This window comes from Cryphonectria parasitica (genome assembly GCF_011745365.1).
Source record: "Cryphonectria parasitica EP155 unplaced genomic scaffold M406scaffold_1, whole genome shotgun sequence".
In the NCBI taxonomy this organism is placed as follows: domain Eukaryota; kingdom Fungi; phylum Ascomycota; class Sordariomycetes; order Diaporthales; family Cryphonectriaceae; genus Cryphonectria; species Cryphonectria parasitica.
This window is the reverse complement of record NW_024468909.1, coordinates 1,905,785-1,922,502: the sequence shown is the minus strand read 5'-3', so window position 1 is coordinate 1,922,502 and position 16,718 is coordinate 1,905,785. Positions and strand designations below refer to the sequence as shown.

The window sequence follows — 16,718 nt, the reverse complement described above, 5'->3', positions numbered from 1 at the left end:
GCCCTGTCGCCCCCCCCCCCCCCCCCAATATTCCGTATCTTGCACCTGCGTCTACCTTTGTCCCATCTTGGTCGCCATCTCTGTGTTGTGCTCCTGGAACCGCTCGGCCAGCCGCTGGCCGCTAGCCATGTACTTCTGAACGCAGCGGGAGACGCACCCATTTTCGCGCTCGGAGACGGCCTTAGAGGTGAAGTCGTTGACGCAGGAGGAAAAGCAGTGGTCGACGAGGTTGCCAAAGAGCTGGTCGCCAGCATAGGTTAGCAATCGCCCGAAGGATCGGGGGTGTGAGTCCGCAAACAGAGCGATGGGAAGGAGGAGGAGGAGGAGGAGGAGGAGGAGAAGAACTTACGCTCACGAACTCCTTGACCTGGCGTTTCTGCATACGCTGCTCGAGCTCGCGCTGCTCAGTGGCACTGAGTCCGCCTAGTCTGTTTTGTGCAGGTTTGGATGGTTAGTCCTGCAGCCTGCCAAAGAGAAGTGAAAGGCCTACGGATGATTTGTGAATATACTTACTGATCCATTTTATCTTGTCAGAGGAGCTGGCTCGTCTGGGCTGTCTAGTAAGGGGGTGGTGTTGTTTGATGATGCCGAAGCTTTCGAGTGGCAGTTGAGCTTGCCAAATGCTGTGAAAATTCCAGGGCCGATGGGTCTGCAGAGTGATGTCAACCGCACCTGCTACAAACCTGGCTGCTTATGTAACAATTCCACTCAACCAAGACTTCATATCAAATGTTCACAACAACTCTTTCCTTTTCTCTCTCTTTCCAAACATGCTATGCAATTATTTCTGCATACAGAGACTGCAGTATGCATCGCGCCTCACTCCTCTATCTGGATCAACATCTGCATTGGGGCATCATTACAATACCCTATTTCGGTGACCACAGCCCCACTGGCTCGACCGACTGACGATATTGGGGATGATACCATCGCATAGCCATTCAGAGCAACAGGCACCTGCGAAATGAAATAGAGTCCCTTGAATTCTTTTTCTGGTTCATTGTCTTCAAGTGGCAAACAGAATTCGGGCCTGCACATCTCAATGTCACCGCTTTTTCACCAGGTATGAACATTTGGAAGCAGGCCCTCTCGTGAAAGCTAGCTCTTGTGACAATTCTTGGTTTGCAACACTGATAGGTGTTATGCCTTAAATTGTCGGAAATTGGCCAAGAGCGATCAATCCAATGCCCTGACCACGACTCCCGACAAGACTTCTTGTGAACAGCCATCCTCAACAATGGTGTGGTTTTGACTCATCATTACCGCAGGGTCAGACTCGAACTGGACACATTGAGATACCAACTCATTGTCTGGCAACTTGGAGACCGCATTCGTGATTGGCAGAGGATCTGACAAGCCTGCTCTATCCTTCAGGAATTCCAACCACTATTGTAACACAGCCTGACCTCTGATCCTGACGCCTAACACTGGATCACCATGGCAGCCTGACTTTTGCAAGACACCTTGGAAGACCCTGGAACTCATCACATTGGCTGAAAATGTCAGGGTTCCCTAGGGCGAGAGTGGGAGTGGGTCAACAACAACTCTCAGCGCCCAGGATGTCTCAGCCCTACCCAGGCAACTTGCTTCGGCTTGCATTTCGGTGCTGCGTCCCTTGCTCTATGCCTCTTCTTCAATTCCTGTACGCACCCCCTCCAGAATTCAACGGGCTTCCCTGGGTATGCGGCACACCAATTATTTGCGCAGGATTTCTCGCTTGGGATAGTCTCTTGACATAGATCCCTACGTCACACTCGAATCACCAATCAACAAGCCGTGTTACCTTGTCCGACGTCGTGCCTGATCTTCTTGATCTGCCTTGCTAGGCGTCCGCTTATTGGAAAGTCTATATGCATGAGCTATTCAGGACCATCATCTTGGCAGATCATACAGGCCGGTACTCTCGGAGCATCTTGTTATGGCTGCACGCTAAAAATCTTATCATAGATGGATTCAAGCCGGCACCGGAAGCCTCGCAGTGCACAGTGCTCCGGTGGGTTTGAGACATTATAGGAGCAGTCTGACATGTGGAGGCCATTTCTGTTGCTCCAATCGCATCTGAAGACAGAAGTGACGGCCGCGACTGTGCTTGAGATTCCGGACGGCAACAGCGCTCTTCTACACACGACAAAGGAGGCTCCGGCGGTGCTCGGTCTGTCGTATTGTCCGACTCCAACGGAAAGAGTTAATAAAGTAACAAACTCATGAGGCGGGCTGACAAAAGGGTATACCGAGCCAGGACGGTTTTTCCCTCCGTGATGTTCGCTCGAGGAGTCTCAATCCCAAGCTCGAATGTGTTTCGCGTACTAAGAAATGACTTTGTGTAACGTCTTTGTGCAACCCGAGCTTCGGTCAGGTGTGCATCCTATATGACAACGTGGGATTGGCTGGAACGCGAGGTCCGGCCTCTTCGTCCTGCAGAAAGAATGATGGCCTATGAACTCAGCCTGAACAGTTGAAGGAAACGATTTTGATAAATTGTGGTTAGCCCAGATTGCACACAGTGCATGCATGTCCTGGGCAGGGTGAGTGAAGAGACAAAAGAAAAAGACTCTTCTAGAGGGGGTAGGAGAGAGGAAAAAATAAGCCCTCGTCTAGGTGGCTTTCTCCGCTGCGGTTAATCAAGGACTGTTGTACAGGTGCACTGCACCGTCAATTTTCTTTGACCAAGCACACATGAAAACTGGGTAAACGCGGTCTGGTTACACGACAGCAGAGGCAGGTGAGAAAACAGCGCTTGTGGGACTTGAGCGTCACATCACTGGTAAGACACACAGCAAGGTTGCAGCCGTCAGCTTCCAGCTCTGGCGATGTTGCCGCCGGTCAGCTTATCGTTGCTGCCCTCCTCCACGACAATCCTCCAACCACGATTTTCTTCCCCCTCACTTACAGACTATGTAGTATTTCTCGTCATCCGAAGCTCTCCCGGGGGTTGTTGCGGCATACTACCCATATAGAGGGACCCACAGCCTAGAGACTTGGCGACAGCCGCCGAGAGGCCCTTCTTTTTCTTTTCTGGTCCAGTGCTAAAGAAAGCACACAGCCCTGGAAATCTCAAGAGACAAATTTGTGTTTCTTCTTCTTCTTCCCACCTCCTCACAGGCGCAGCCGCAGTCAAGTGGCGAGATTCCTATGTGGAGGCTTGCGAGACAGAGATACGAAGAAGAAGGAGTGCCATTCCTCTCTGGGGGAGCACCCCCTATCTGACCGCAGACAGGTACTGGCTGACCAATAATTATATTCACAGGTTCTCATCACTCTGTTTTCAGTTTTTACCTGGACGCTAAGCAGCCACTTGGGGGGCAATGCAGGTTTTAGGGCTGCAGCGCGGCAGGCACAAGGCAGGATGGCAGGTAACGCACGTACGTTACATAGTACGGAATAGTATGCTGCAAGGAGGATTGTAATCCCTGGAACCCACAGCCATGGTTAAAGTACCTAGTCGTCTGGATACATGCCCTGCAGGCCTTCGATTCTTACGCTCCATCCTGCCCTGCCCTCAGCCACGCCTGCACCTGCAATCGATAGGCAGGCATATTGGTGGTCATCCTTCAATGCCCACGTCTGACCCTCTTGGACAGATTTTCGGCATGTCTGGACTCAATCGTCCTTGACCGCATGGGAAAACCCGCAGGGCTGCACCACCCGTTCATTAATCTCTCTCTCGCGCCCTCTCTCTCTCTCTCTCTCTCCTCTTCCCGGTAAAGCCAGACAAGGCCGTCCCGTCTGCTTACACGCCGAGTGTTCCTTATGCTACACGCAGCCTGCTCTGTTCACCGCGGTTCGACATCATTCGATGAAACTCCCCTGCTCTCACACCCAGTCTCCTCGTCTGCAAGCTGCAGGTCTCTCTTACCGCCGTCCCCAAAACAGAATTTTGCAGGATCCTTTGAGTTGATTGATTGAGAACGTATTGAAGGGTGTTCCCACCCCTGCAAGTGGTGTTATTTGCGAACTGCAGTCACTTTTTCAGAAGACACCCCCCTCACTCTATCCTACCATCCGGCAGCCACTCATATTCACACATCCTGTCTGTCTCTTTTTCTCATTCTCCTTCTTAGACACACACACACACACACACACTACCAGGCAGCTGTTCTTCGAACCACCCGCCATCTCAGGTCAGCGAGCTGGAACACCTGCAATGCTCGCTTTAAAGTCTCAGCTAAGGGGTATATAATATGTCTCGACACGACCCTACCCACTCTTCCGGGCTGGAGCCTCCTCTATACAGCTGTTATCGTCTTGACACCATGCCTTCCGACTCCCGGTCTTCAAGCCCTTCTGCGACGCCGGCCTCATCTGGCAGAAAAGGGTCTAAGAAGGTCAGAACGGGTTGTGTTACCTGCAAGTAAGTACACCCGTCACCTGTACATGCATCGGGAAGCCAAGCCGCCGAAGTAGTACTCACCCTCGGACTAGAATACGCAAGGTCAAGTGCGATGAGACGAAGCCCTTTTGTCTAAGGTGCACAAAGACCGGACGTAAATGCGACGGCTATCTCGACCCCAGGGCCTTGGCTGGGAGACGTCTTAAGAAGGAGAAGAGCCCTCATGATCATGTTCTGGGCCCCCTCCTGGAGTTCTCCGCGCCAGAAGAGAAACGGTCCTTTTACTTTTTCCAGCACGTAACGGCGCCCTGCATCTCTGGAGATTTCGACGCTTCCTTTTGGAGGGTCATTGTGCTGCAGATATCACAGACGGAGCCTGCGGTCCGGCATGCCGTCCTCGCCGTGAGTAGTCTTCACGAGGGTCTTGCTGCTGGTACCATTGTCCCCTCCAGAGACGGTGCTGTGCTTCCACCAAATACGCAGTCTTTTGCACTCCAGCAGTACAACAAGGCAATCGCCCGTCTCTTGGACCAGATGAACAATCCCCTCACCAAGCCTCTCGCCTCCCTGCTCACATGCGTCCTCTTCGTATGCATCGAGTATATGCAGGGTAAGGACAAGGAGTCCCTCATTCATCTCGAGCAAGGCAGACAGCTTCTGGCAAGGCTGGACCAACGATCCATGGACCCTGAGATGGACTGCATCGTCCGGCACGTGGTTCCGCTGTATACCCGGCTCAGCCTTACATCATTCCTCTTTGGGGCCAGCCCGATACCCATACCCGAGTCTCTCAAATCGCACAGGGACATTCCTGATACTTTCGACACGATCGACAACATGAGGCACAGCATGCACGAGTTCATGGAGCAGGCGTTCCGATTCACCCAACAAGCACGGCCGGCAAAGAACCCAAGCGACCACATCCCGCGAGAGACAATGAGGCTACTCGAAGTAGAGCAGGATCGCTTGCTATCGCGACTGGCCAAACTCAACGTGGCATTTTCTCTGTTCCGCGCCTCGAGATCGCAGCTTGGCCCTGAGAGTGCGCTTCTTGTCCTTCAGATGTACTTACATGCACAACACATCTGGATTTCCACGGCACTGAGCTCGTCCGAAGTTGTTTATGACGATTTTCTCTCCTCCTTCGCTGCCATAGTCCCGTTGGCTGCCGCATATCTTGACCTGGAAACCTCGCCATCACAACTTCCGGTATTCACACAGCAAAGATATCCACCTTCTACAGAAGTACTGCAGTACTTCCCAGCGCCAGAGCAGCTCCCCATTGCCTACACTAGCAACTTCACCTTCGAAACACACATCATTCCTCCATTATACTACGTGGCCACCAAGTGCAGGCACCCTCTGATCCGCCGATCGGCTCTAGAGCTTCTCAAGCGAAACCCCTTCCGACGCGAGAATCTGTGGCGGGCGAGCGTGATGGGTGCCCTGGCAGGGCATATCGTCTCGCTGGAGGAGCGGTGGGCACAGGCACCAGGGTACTCGGTCATGAGACAATCGATATCGAGTATAGCGGAAGTTTCGCTAGAGAACACGCGTCGCGACACGCCACCGAACCAGCATATACCACCTCCACATGAGCAGCAGCAATATGATTCCCAGAATGACCTGGACCCCTACCGTGTGAGCATGGAAGGCGAGCAGCAAAATCATGCCATGGTATCACCCGCCACTGTGCCAAGAACAATGCCGGTTTTGAGCCACAGCAGTATCGAAGCGTTTCAGCCACCTCTGGACCCGTCCATCCTCATTCAGGTGGATGCCGAGGTCGCCTCGTCGCTCTCCCAGCCACCATCGCTCGCCTCGTTTACATCCATCGATGATGGGTACTCAACAGCCTCCCTTGCAGAGCCAACTATGGCGTTCCTGAACCCTCACGGTCACGGCGAGACCTGGTTGTGGCAACAGCAGCAGCAGCAGCAGCAGCAGCAAACGCAGCCGCAACAGCAGTCTCAGAGACGCGAGTTTTATCAGCAACCGTCTCTTGTGAGATCTCTTGCATCCATCTCCTACGAAACTATACGAAACGCAAACCAGATACGCCACGCAGAGCAACGTGGCGCGGCGACAGATGGTTCCTCCCATTCCGGTAGCTCGGAGATCTCGTCTGTGGATATGGAGGAGCGAAGTCGCTACCAAATGATGGCAAGCAGCCATACGCCCTATCAACAAGTCACGAGGGCCGCATCGATGGCCTCGCTGCAACAGCTGCCGACAAATAAGGAAGTCCCGAAGAACCTGCCCACAGAGGCGCCGTTCGGACTCCCCGAGGAGCTGCGCGTGCACGATGCGATCATTGGTCCCGAGAGGGAGGACGGCACATGGGTCGCGGTGTTCAGGAAGCTGCATGGCTTTGATACGGACTGGGATGTTCAGCACGAGTGGGTTGCGACGTTGTAGGTGAATTATCTGTAAATTGAGAATCGGCATAGAATCTTTTTCTCTTTTCCTTGTGAGCGGAAACTTGTCTGAGCGAGGGGTTTGGGGAATAGGATGTTTAAGCACATTGGGCTTGTGGTGACGGGCGTCTGGGAGTCCAAAGCAGGAAAACATAGGGAAATCACACTAGCAGCATGTTGGTTCTCATTTGTTGATGTTGTTTTGGATGTCATATACCTGCCTCGATACACCTTTTCTTTTACTGTGTACGGCCAGGGTAGACACTGGATTCTCTGTGATGTGCGATATCAGGCTCCGATGCGAACGAACACTTCTTCGTTCTCACCTCCTCTACCACTGTATAACAAAATTTCTGTGGCAAAACACCTTCCTTGAGAGACTTACTTGAAAAGCAAAATCGAACAAAGAGGAACGGGGACGGGGATGCTGGATTCTTCGAGGGATGGCAAGGCAGACTCACCTCACAGCCTAATACACTCTCTCAGTTGATCCTTCTGTGACCTGTGACGTTGAAAAGGAGAAGGATTAGGGCTACAGAGAAACTAAGTAGAAAGTTACGTTTGGAGTTTCGAGCTATGTGCGGCTGCTTCCGAGCGGTCAGGATCGGGATATTCCCCTCGGGTCCGGGGGGGGCGGAGGGGGGGGGGGGTTGCCTACTCAGTGCATTGCTGTGCCTGGTCAAGCCTCGGTTCATTTAGAGGTGACCGGTCCCGAGTGGGTTTTGGGGCTTATGTTTGGGATGCGAGCCAGCCCTGTGTGCTTGTGTGGTGGCTTGGCGAATCCTTTGGGTGGCGGTTTGATATATGATCTTTCTGTTGGTTAACTTGAGGGGTGGGGGGTTAATTTCGAGGGTCCCCTTTGTATTTGGTAATCATCTCTTACCCTCAGGTTCATGATATTGTACGAGCTTTGCCGTGCTATGCACCTACTACCTGTGGACGGACCCCAAGAATACTGAGGGTTAACATGTACGGCAACACACAAAGTTAGCTTCGTATTTATTCCCTGGCTGAAGGCAGAGGGCGAAGAGTGCAGGCGAATTCTCGTACAGAATCTTCGCCACATGAAACAACTCGCACCAGAAGTGATCTGACGCTGAGGTTCTGCCTCTGGAAACGGGAGGATGGATGAATGAATATGGGGAGGCAGCAGTGAAGGCTGAACATCGTGGCTGACAATGCAATAACAATATGGATGGTACTGTGTAAAGGTGAAGCTGAAACAAGTATGGCTAATATGAAGACACTTGTGGTTAGCAATAGATTTCGGGAATCTTCTCTGAAATATATGACTAGGTTTGATTTCAAGGACAGATTGGATGAACAAACAAGACCACTTCGTTCTGGGGCAGGAAGAGGGTGCTGTCTCTTCACCTCTGCCCCTTACTCCTCTTCCTCCCCCCTACGGTCCTCCTTCTTCATCGTCGTCGTCCCCTTCAAGTCCCTATCCACGGCTCTAGCAATCCAGTCCGCAATAGCCATGACCGTCACCATGGGATTCACGCCACTAGCCGACGGAAACACACTCGCGTCCGCAACATACAAACCCTCCACCCCCCATACCTTCCCATGCCGGTCCACCACCCCGCCGTCCTCCCTGGCACTCATCCTGCATGAGCCCATCTGGTGTGCAGACGCACACCCCACATTACCCCGTATCGAGCCCAGACGTCGAACCTTGTCGAGCCAGGCTGTGAACGCCGGATCCACAGCACCTCCAGCCTGCTTCTTCTCCTCTTCCGCCTCGTCCTCCTGTGTGCTGTTGCCGTCCTCGCGCACGAACGGCTCGACGCCGCTGACGAAGGGCTCAATCTCCCTGGCGCCCATGATGTACATGATCTTGCAGAGCGCCAGGACACCCTCAAGGGTGTGGGCGCGGTCAAAGTCGGACGCGGTGTAGTCGACCTGGATGGCGCCCGTGGCTGGGTCGGGGTGCACGCGGCCCGAGTCTCGGTCGCGGGTGGCAGAGATGAAGGCGTCGAAGTGGCGGTAGCGTAGGGCGTTGCGCTTGAAGTCGAGGCCCGTGCGGAAGGGTAAGGAGGATAGACATGTGTAGGGCTTGGGATGGGAATTCGTTAACAACTCATCGCTGATGGTGGTGAGGAATCTGATTTTCTTTTTGATATCTTACTGTCATGTTGGTGGTTTCCAATTTGACTCCGTGTCCGTGTCCGTCGAGATCCTCCAGCTCGGAGCAATAGCTCGTGATGATGGCGCCTATGAATAGAATAATCATGATTTGGCCCAAGATAAGATTATGAAGAGTGACATGATTGAACGCACCTTCCCATGGCTTCGTATCTTCCATGAAAAAGCCGCCTGCCGTGTAGCATGGATGAAGTCGAAGGTTCCTTCCAATTTGAGGGTTCTGGAGAAGAGAAAGACGAAGAAGGAGCAGGTGTCATCAGTCAGCCTGAAATAAATTTCTCTCTCTCTCTCTCTCTCTCTCTCTCTCTCTCTCTGACGAGAAAAGGTAGAAGAACTCACGGTCAAACCACTCCTCAAGAGAAGCATTGGTGTCCAAAGCGCACCACAGCTAACAATAACCTTCTTCGCCTTGATCATGACTTTTCTTGTAACCCTCTCCTCCACAGCACCGCTCACCGTCCCCTTTTCATCCCTCGCCGTCCATGTCCCAGCCACACCCGTTGCCGTCCTTTTATTATTGTTATTAACATCCTCGCCCTCCTCAAAGAGTATCTTCTCCACGTCAAACCCCTCCATAAACTCCGCCCCTGCCCTCGCCGCGTCAGGCAACCAGCATGTTGCCGGCCCTTGTTTCTCGCCGCTCCCACATCCCATCGTGCAGTGCCCGCAGCTGTGCTCCTTGCCACCAGTGTTCTGCGGACACACATCCGCCCGCCAGCCCAGTTTCCTTGAGCCCTCCAGCAACACCCGCCCACGATGCGTCTGCACCACCGGCTCCGTCGACACGCCCATGCGTTCACACACACGATCCATGCAGGCCTCATACTCGGGCCCAGCGAAGAACCCAAGCCCTCCTCCTTCGCCCTCCTCATCGGTCGCCCATTCCTTGCGCACGGCATCCTGCGTCCGCAGTGACACACTCCAGTTGACGGTGCCGCCGCCGCCCCAAGTCGCACCGGCGATGATGCTGATGGACGTGTCCACGGAGCTATTGACGGCTCGGTCAAACAGGTACCGGCTCGCGGCGGTGCCGGGCATGGGGAGCTGGGAGGGGGGAAAGTAGTAGCCTTTGTCGACGACCAGCACGCGGTGGCCTGCCTCGGCCAGTATTTTAGCGCAGACGGCACCACCACAGCCGGAGCCTACGATCACGATGTCGGTCTCGATGGTGATGGTGGAGGGGGCTGACGGTGAGCCTGCTGCTTCTCCAGGTCCTGGTTGCAGGAACGCAAAATCAAAGTCGGGGGCTGGCTTCCAATTTAGGGGCACCTCTGGATAGCCGACGACCTGCCGGAACATAGGTGAGGACATTAGCCAGGCGATCTGGGCGATGCGGACAAGGGCCCTCGAGGCACGCCTCAAGCCAGACAGCCAGGAGACGTGCCAGCCCTGGATGACGGCCTCTCGAATCAGGGTGGACTGCTGGTGAAAGGGGATGCACGAGCCTGTCATGAGGAAGGCTCCTATGCTGGAGCTGTGTGAATGGAAGCATGTAAGTATCAAGCGGCTACGTTGCATTGTGCTTTGCCCCCCAGCAGAGAGTGAGAGAGGGAAAAGTGTTGCCTACGCCAAGCTGGACAGGAATGTACCAAGTGCCTCCTGCTGCTTCACAGGTAGGCGAGAGGTGATTCGAATGATGGTCTCTCGGACCGCCGGGCTGGTCGACAGTCTCTCCTGCAGAAAGGCCTGCAGTGAAGCCTCGTCTTTCTTCTCGAGCTTCGTGTGTCTGGCCGTCTCCATCACGCTCGAATATGCAGCATCCGATATGCCCAGCTGGCTCAGTCCGTCTGTGAGGCACGGCTTGGACACGATTGCAGGAATTATGCTGTCCATGACGGCCCAGAAGATGTCCCATTGCGTCTCGCTCCAGAAACCGGCCGGGGGTGTCATCGGCAGCTCGGGCGATCGTGGTGCCTGGAGAGACTCGGAGGACATCACTGGAAGATCCATGGCAAGAGATCCTGTCTTCTTTTCTTGTCGCATTGATACCTACTCAACTACCAAAATTGAGGTTGTTCCTGGAGAGGGTCGTTTGTGACTATGGCATGAGAGATGTTGTAAAGACGCAGCTCGGCTGGATGAAGACCATCAACCAGCAGTCTTGGCCCATGACATCAATATTGAAGGATTCAATCCACATCGATTAGGGTTGGACCATCAAAAGTAATAGTTTCCCCCCTGCCTGGCCCTCCGAGCCACGCAGGGCTGCGGCAGCAACATCTCCAGTTGATGAATGTTGCACGGTTGTTTCCGCTTCCCGCCCTTGTACCGACTTACTTATTGCTTGGGGACCCACCAACACTAAATCCTTTTATACAAGCATACACCTGGGGTGAAACGGGCCATTCATGGGCAGGTCTGCCGGCCATTGCGATCTTTCGTGCTCGTCTATCGAGCCTCTATCTGGATTTTCATCTCGATTGGCTACTTCGTGTCCAACGAAGAGAGGGAAGATAATGAACTTCCCAATTATGCTGAGGAAAGGGGTGGTGATGCAGTCCATCCATTTCGTGGCGCTGATCCAGAGAGGAGGCAACACATGCTACTTTGGATTGTGTAGGGCTGGAATGGGGGCGAGCTGGCCGCTATCGTCGAAGAGAAGGAAAAGTCTACCAACCCTCCCTGGTGCATATGTCCGGATCAACTATTTGCTTTCCTGCACGTCAGCATTTCTAGACTGCAAGAAAGGAATGAAACATACCGGTTGGATGTCATGGGCGATGGTACACAGTAGTACAGTAAACATTCAGGGGAGGAGCTTGGAGCTGATGAGGTCCCTAGCGGACGTTGTGGCTGCAGACAGACAAATCAATAGTCTAGAGAAAGCCCCTGCAGCTGGGCCACATCCATGCATATAATATTCAAAAACATCATCATAATAATGATACCGAGGGGCGATGGAGGCGTAAGCGTCCAAATAATTACTGCTATGGTACATTTCTTAAAGTACTGAATCGGGATCAGCCGTTTGTTGGTACGCAACGCAGCATCCAATCACTACCACCGGAAGAGGCTCTTCAGACCTAGCCAGGATCCTTGCACTGATAGGAAGCGAAATTCTCCATTCTTTGCCTAATCAGAAGCTAGATGAAGCAGTGGTAAGGGTGTTCGGATGAGAAAATGTCGACTACTGTAGACAGACACTGTTTCTGGAGTTTTGGATATTTTTTTTTGTTGAGGCCGAACAGAAACTGAAACTTATGCACATGCCTGTTTAGTTCATTTTCCTCGTTACAGGTGCTACCCCAAGATGCATATTATGGGGACTGTCTCACTTTTTTTCTACAGCTCCCATACTACTACACCTGATGTCATTCTATGTAAATGACAAGGCCCATTCAACAAGGAAAAGGAAACTCGAATGGCGCATCCTGTTTCTTTTGTCTGTCTCTGCTTTTTTGATTTGAGACCACCTTTCTTGAACTGAAGGTAGAGGTGCAGGCTCGCAGCCCGCGGATGGCCGGAACTAGTAATGTCCAAGCCAAGCAATGATCTGTGAAGGGCGGCCCGGGGCGCAGTCTTTGGAAAATTCAACAAAAACTGTTTAGTAGTGTGTAATCAAGTATTTGCCACATCGTGAGGATGCAGAGCTCAGCACTGCATGCTGGATAACAGCCTGTGATTGTTTCCTGGATCCTGTCCATTTGATCCTACAGGCGAGAAGTGCTCACAGTGGAGCATGAGTGGAATGGCATGTGAAAGGGTAAAAAGTCCGCTTCCGTTCTCCCGACAGCTTGGGTGTTGAGAGGGGACGCAACCCCCCCCGGCGCCTGGGTACGACATGCTTTTGACGCGAGCCATAGTACGACTTATTATTATTCGTCAGTTATCTTGAGAGAGAGGGGGGGGGGGGGCAGGAATGTATTCAGAAGATGGAGTATTGTCTTGAGTGTACTTCACCATTTGATGTTTGTTTAGTTTGGACTTCCTCTCACCAATGTTAGAACATTGATTCACTCACCGAACAGTTCTTTACTACTACGCTGGTCCTTGCTCTCACTGCTTGAACCATGATCATTTGTCATTTTTGATAGAGAAAAAAAAAACCACCTCCCATCAATCAATTAAGCAGCCCCCCCCCCCCACCTGGACCCTGAATATTGCGACCCAAGCAAGCCTCCAACAAGGTGGATCACCAGTCAACTACCAAGTACACACTGCCAAACAATTAGCAACTTTTGCTGTAGAATAGGGACACACCGCGGCCTGGACGGGCAACTGCACAACCACTGTCAATAAAGAAAGAAGTCCAGGGACCACAAAGCTGCATACTTTTATTCATCAGATTTATGCAACACACCGCAGAATTCTGGAGCTGGATCCAGAAACTGGTCCCCATCCCATTTTCATCGCCCGCGCGGCCCAGTAGCCGAGGCTCGGATCTGTGCCTGTCCTTGTCGCGGGAAAGCACCCTAAACCGGCGAAAACAAAAAATGTTGGGAAGCAACAAGTGGAAGTTGCGTCACGACAAAACAGAAGTGCAAAGAAAAAAGTCAAGAAAAATTCCCACACAAAAATATCTCCCTGTCTCTATCTTCTTTGCTTGGCCGCCCTTTTGTGGGTTCCTCATCAAGTCTTGACAAGAAAATTCCTTGTGACAGTCCTCAACCTACTTACACCACTTTTCCTCTTCTTCAGACCGTATTCTCCTTGTCTAAAGAACTTACTTTACTAGACAAACTCTCACACACTTTCTCTCTACCTCTCTCCTCCTCACACACGCACACCAGTCATCAATTCATGATGGACGGGCCGCCCCAGATGTATGTGACGTCGCCTGATTGGGCCCTCTTCAGCGGCCCGGTCAGCGAGCCGCAGTTCCTCCCGCCGCCTCTACCGGGTTCCATTCCTTCGGCGCCACCAGTCCTGATTTCCGATTACATTTACCAGGCCGCTCTCGACCCAAAGGTGCCCATCACCATCGCCGCCCTCTACGCCGTGACCGCCAAGCTTCTAAACAAATACAACATCTCGAATGGCAGGAAGCCATGGGCCCTCAGCAGGACACGTCTGTTCCACGCCTTTGTCGTTGCTCACAATATCTTCCTAGCCGTCTACTCGGCCTGGACTTTTTACGGCATGGTGGGCGTCATGTACCGTAGTGTCGTCAGCCCAACCTCGTCGCAGGGCGTCAATGGCTTCGTGGACAGCATGACTAGGCTTCATGGTCCTGGGGGGCTCGGCAACGCCGTCTACTACAGCCAGCAGGACGGTCGGTGGATGTCGTACTCGAGCAGTGTCTCCCTCGCCAGTGACGGATCCCCCAGCCGCACCGACACTGGTCGCATTTGGAACGAGGGCCTGGCCTTCTACGGCTGGATCTTCTACCTCAGCAAGTTCTACGAGGTCCTCGACACCTTCATCATCCTGGCCAAGGGCAAGCTCAGCTCCACCCTCCAGACCTATCACCACGCCGGCGCCATGATGTGCATGTGGGCTGGTATGCGCTACATGTCTCCGCCCATCTGGATGTTCGTCTTTGTGAACTCTGGTATCCATGCTATGATGGTGAGTCAGTAACGGACGGAGGGGCGCACAATACGTCCCTTGTGTGTGAGAGAAGATGTGGAAGGCTTTCCCCTTCTTCTCCGTCTCCTTTCCCTTTTCCTCCTCCTCCTGCTACACATGAGTGAGTTCTGCTGACACGATGTTAAGTACACCTACTACACGCTGAGCGCATTCTCCATCCGCGTGCCCGTTGTCATCAAGCGCACCTTGACGACCCTGCAGATCACCCAGTTCCTGGTCGGCGCCTCCTATGCCATGATTCACTCCTTCGTCAGCTACACCGTGCCCGTCACCACCACCGTTGTCAAGACCGCCACGGCTCCGGCTTCGGCTGCGGCTACGACCGCCACCGAGGCCGCTGCTGCCAGCCCTGCCCTCCTCGACAGCCTAAAGCAGCTCGTCCTTGGGGCCGCGTCTAAGGTGACTAATGCCGCTGCTGCCATTACCGAGGAAGCTGCAGCAACAGAGGCTAATGCGGCAATTTCCCAGGCCACCACCGTCGAGGAGACGGTCAGTGTACACAAGATCGTGCCCTGCATCGTTACCTCGGGCCAGACCTTTGCCATCTGGCTCAACGTCCTGTATCTCGCCCCCCTGACCTACCTGTTCGTCAAGTTCTTCATCACGAGCTACCTGCGCCGCGCGGGCGCCGAGTCTGCGCGCAAGGACAGGAACCGCCGCGAGAGTCAGGTTGCTGTTGCGGAGAAGGCCGGCTGGGATGCCGCGAGGGGACTCGAGGCAGAGGTCTATGGGACCCCCGAGAGCGATCGCGTTAACGGCGCTGCGGACACCAAGCCGCTGAACTCCCCCCCCAACGGAAAGGCTGTGAACGGCTCTGCCAGGCGGTCGCGCCGTGCCTGAATGATTATCTGGTCCCGAAGACCAGTAGGACTGCAAAGCACCTGCGGATAAAGTAAAGAGAAAGAAAAGATCATTTGCCACACAGGTATTGCCAACAATACCAATAGCCGACAGCAGCATCAGAAGAAATAAATGCGGACAGAGACTCGACAGGCTCCACCGTCCAACGTGAAGTACATGCGAAGCACTGAGACTGGAGCAAAGACAAGATAGCTGCGAGGGAAGAATAGACAAGTGTGCTGAGTCAGGGTGGATAAAAGAAATGCTGGCATGTGAGAGGAAGAGCCAGCGAAACTTGTTTGTTTTCTTTTGCGTGCATAGCATTTCTTCATCCCCCATCACGATACCGAAATAGATTGGGGAGCATACGGCGTTCTCGGTGCAGGTTATCATCAGCAGCAGCAGCAGCAGCAGCATGGAGAGATATTTATGCTGCCAGGAGTGTGGAGAACAGTCAAAAGGGATGGCCTGTGGCTCATACGGTTCTTGACCCTGCATGTCACTTCGGCTCTGAGATGGGCTCATGGTGTGCCCATGAGCAGCGAGTAGGACGGGCTGGCAGCTCTCATTCGGCCACAGACGGTGATGGGCAGAAAGCGATTATGGAGAATAAATACCTAACATACATTTCCCCCATTTCGTCCAACCAGCTGCGCTATTCATCTTGCTGCCACTACAAGGAATTACTTACGACGGACGCATCAAACTCAATTTTCCTTTTATTAGTAGTTCTTCCCTCCGGTGGGTCGGTTATTCACTCGTCCGTCCGCCCGTTCCTTCGTTCAATCGGTCGCTTTTTCCCGTGAGGCTGTCTTATGGGGTGGGCATCCCAGTAGTCCTTCCTCGTCTCTGTTAATTACGTAAAAATTAGGGAAACTTATATTCTCATCGAAGACAGAGAACGACAAGAGTGGACCAAGAATACAGCTCCCGGTAGGTATGGGACTCATGCACAAAAAGCAGACAGCAGCGGAGAGCAACGGGGTAGGTAAGCCAGTGTACATATTTGTGAGAGATCTTGATCAATTCCAATCTAATAAAAGACTCCCGTCTTCATTCTAAGGTCGTAATCCATGGGTTTGGGCATATAAGGCCGATAGCATCATCTTCTGTAAAAACCGAGAGTGTCGCGGACTATTAGAAAAAGAGCAAAGAGAACCCGAAACTGAACTCAAAAAATACCTCGACGTTTCCTGAGAAAAGGTATCGTAAACGCCCCTGGGAATTCCTGTATCCAAATGCATAAATTCCCCTTCCTCCCTCTCCTCTCTCTGTGTCTGTCTCTCTACGCGCTCCTCTTCTCCCTCTCCTTCTCCTTGGCCTTCAAAAAAGGAGGATGGAAAAAATGAAACCTGAACTCCAACGCTGGGAAGGATAAAAAACTTTGTAAACAAAAAGTCTCCGGATAGAACACCTGAAATGCGAAAATAGGCAGCAAGGTCGTCATGGCATAA

At 52.9% G+C, this 16,718-nt stretch overlaps 4 protein-coding genes across 4 annotated transcripts; 2 read left to right on the top strand and 2 right to left on the bottom strand.

Annotated features, from left to right (window-relative positions):
• Positions 1 to 51: 51 nt before the first annotated feature.
• M406DRAFT_34151 (Putative mitochondrial translocase of inner membrane TIM9) lies at positions 52 to 418 on the bottom strand (the record flags this gene model as incomplete). The annotated part of the gene is made up of 2 exons (XM_040921674.1): positions 52 to 240; positions 350 to 418. Coding segments are annotated over 2 exons (258 nt in total), but the record flags the coding sequence as incomplete, so codon positions are not given.
• A 3,835-nt stretch (positions 419 to 4,253) lies between these two features.
• M406DRAFT_248656 (uncharacterized protein) lies at positions 4,254 to 5,827 on the top strand (the record flags this gene model as incomplete). The annotated part of the gene is made up of 3 exons (XM_040916549.1): positions 4,254 to 4,351; positions 4,423 to 5,539; positions 5,585 to 5,827. Coding segments are annotated over 3 exons (1,458 nt in total), but the record flags the coding sequence as incomplete, so codon positions are not given.
• A 2,303-nt stretch (positions 5,828 to 8,130) lies between these two features.
• Positions 8,131 to 10,830, bottom strand: M406DRAFT_325426 (long-chain fatty alcohol dehydrogenase; the record flags this gene model as incomplete). Its single annotated transcript, XM_040919978.1, has 5 exons — positions 8,131 to 8,805; positions 8,879 to 8,964; positions 9,031 to 9,115; positions 9,235 to 10,369; positions 10,463 to 10,830. The coding sequence occupies 5 exons, from the start codon at positions 10,828 to 10,830 to the stop codon at positions 8,131 to 8,133; spliced, it is 2,349 nt and encodes a 782-aa protein (XP_040780907.1).
• Positions 10,831 to 13,477: 2,647 nt separating this feature from the next.
• M406DRAFT_343931 (uncharacterized protein) lies at positions 13,478 to 15,692 on the top strand. The gene is made up of 5 exons (XM_040921933.1): positions 13,478 to 13,658; positions 13,692 to 14,403; positions 14,551 to 14,835; positions 14,893 to 15,174; positions 15,246 to 15,692. Exons 1-5 carry the CDS (start codon positions 13,636 to 13,638, stop codon positions 15,318 to 15,320), a joined length of 1,377 nt encoding a protein of 458 aa, XP_040780906.1. The 5' UTR covers positions 13,478 to 13,635; the 3' UTR covers positions 15,321 to 15,692.
• Positions 15,693 to 16,718: the final 1,026 nt, after the last annotated feature.